General features: G+C 43.6%; 1 protein-coding gene across 1 annotated transcript in view; it reads right to left on the bottom strand.

Annotated features, from left to right (window-relative positions):
• Positions 1-2,098, bottom strand: part of LOC122550473 (collagen alpha-1(IV) chain-like) — a 233,746-nt gene that overhangs the window by 114,419 nt on the left and 117,229 nt on the right. The window contains exons 11-12 of the mRNA XM_043691239.1: positions 1,775-1,810; positions 846-887 (exon numbers count right to left, since the gene is read on the bottom strand). Of these exons, the coding sequence (XP_043547174.1) occupies positions 846-887; positions 1,775-1,810 (78 nt within the window). The remainder of the gene's footprint in view (positions 1-845; positions 888-1,774; positions 1,811-2,098) is intronic.

Here is a 2,098-nt window from a genome sequence, read left to right as displayed (position 1 = left end):
CAGCTTCCCCCTCCCCCCTCAGCTTCACTCCACCCCAGCTTCACCCTGCTTTCATCACAAATCCCTTCCTCTTATCATTTAACCCTTACCATTACCCCTGGTCCCTAACCCTCCTGTTTTCACCTTCCTCCTCTCCCCTCTCTAACCCTCCCATTTGTTCCCCCTCTTTCCAAAATGACTAAAATTAATGGTGAGAAAGTTGAGCAAATTTCTTTTTAATGACAACTTGTTGAATTTCATCGATGTTGGTTAGTTTGTGCTTATCGGATGAAATAGCTCATTTATCATAGAGTCATAGAGATGTACAGCATGGAAACAGACCCTTCGGTCCAACTCATCCATGCCGACCAGACATATCAAATTAATCAAGTCCCATTTGTCAGCATTTAGCCCATATCCCTGTAAACCCTTCCTATTCATATACCCTTCCAGATGCCTTTTAAATGTTGCAATTGTGCCAGCCTCCATCACTTCCTCTGGCAGCTCATTCCATACACATACCACCTTCTGCATGAAAACGTTACCCCTTAGGTCCCTTTTATATCTTTTCCCTCTCACCTTAAACCTACCCTTCCCCAGGGAAAAGATCTTGTCTATTTACCATATCCATGCCCCTCATGATTTTCTAAACCTCTGTAAGGTCACCCCTCAGCCACAACCACTCCAGGGAAAACAGCCACAGCCTATTCCATCTCTCCCCACTGCTTAAACCCTCCAATCCTGGCAACATGCTTATAAATCTTTTCTGAATATTTCAAGTTTAACAACATCTTTCCTATAGCAGGGAGACCAGAATTGCCTGCAGTATTCCAAAGAATATAAATACAGTTGTGATAGCCCTTTACCTTCTGACCCTTTGGTCCATAAAACTGTACTCCCATGTTCCCCTGTTGACAAAAGAAACAACAAATGCAAGATAGTCAGCAAAATGCCTTAGGGATATCAATAACATCAGTGATTTTAGAGATATCAGAATTAATATTGTCAACAATAAGATCGGTATTATCAATATCACTGTCACCGATATCAATAATATCAGTGTTATGAATGTCCCATGGTGACAGCCAAAGCTGTGTTTTGAGAGAAAGCAGCTTTCATCTTTGGTTTGTCATGAGACCTGCCTGGAGAAACATCACTCTGACTCTTACTAACCAAGTTACTGGTTTATGAGCCCTATGTTCTCAGCACTTTGCTGTGCAGATGTAAAGCACAGGGCACTATCAAGAAGTGAAGCTCCCACCTTCTATCTTCCCTGTTTGCATTACACTCTGGGCGTCGCATCTCACAGAATCCCAGGGGTGATAGTTCTCAGCTAAGGCCAAATCTGAAAGCAGTTGCCACTCAGAGGCGACTTTACTGGCTCAGGTAAATTTGCAGTGTGATACAGACGTGTAACCGAGGAGGTTCAGATCTTGGAGTCGTTGGGACTTAGGCTGGTAGGTCACCCCCAAGCTCCACTTCAAGAATTTCTGCAATCAAGGCATGAAGACTTTCAACATTGATTGCTGTGCTTGGGAGACACTAGTTGACATCAGAGGGAAATGACGATATTGCCTACTGGCCAACGCACACCGACATGACTATCAGAGATCACAGCAACTTGGTAATGCACATCAATTCCAAAAAATGGCAACCCACAAGGACACACGTGATACTTGTGGCAGAATCTATGTCTCATCCCATCACCCAAAGAGCATCATGGGTGTTCATGGTCTTAGTGGAATTTACTGTATTATCGATAATATCAATCCTGTATCCGAATAGAATCATTTACCTTTGGTCCTGGAGGGCCTGGGATTCCTGGGGGACCCTGGAAGAACAAATCAGAAGAGATTATTAACAACAACTACTTAGAGTCATACAGTCATAGAGATGTACAGCATGGAAACAGACCTTTAGCCCAACTCACCCATGCTGACCAGATATACCAACCCAATCTAGTCCCACCTGCCAGTACCAGGCCCATATCCCTCCAAACCCTTCCTATTCATATATCTATTCAAATACCTTTTAAATGTTGCAATTGTACCAGCCTCCACCACTTCCTCTGGCAGCTCATTCCATACACATACTACTCTCTGTGTGAAAAGGTTGCCCC

The sequence above is a fragment of the Chiloscyllium plagiosum genome, chromosome 6 (assembly GCF_004010195.1).
Source record: "Chiloscyllium plagiosum isolate BGI_BamShark_2017 chromosome 6, ASM401019v2, whole genome shotgun sequence".
NCBI lineage: Eukaryota > Metazoa > Chordata > Chondrichthyes > Orectolobiformes > Hemiscylliidae > Chiloscyllium > Chiloscyllium plagiosum.
Note: the sequence above shows the minus strand (reverse complement) of the source record. Positions and strands in the feature narration are given on the sequence as shown.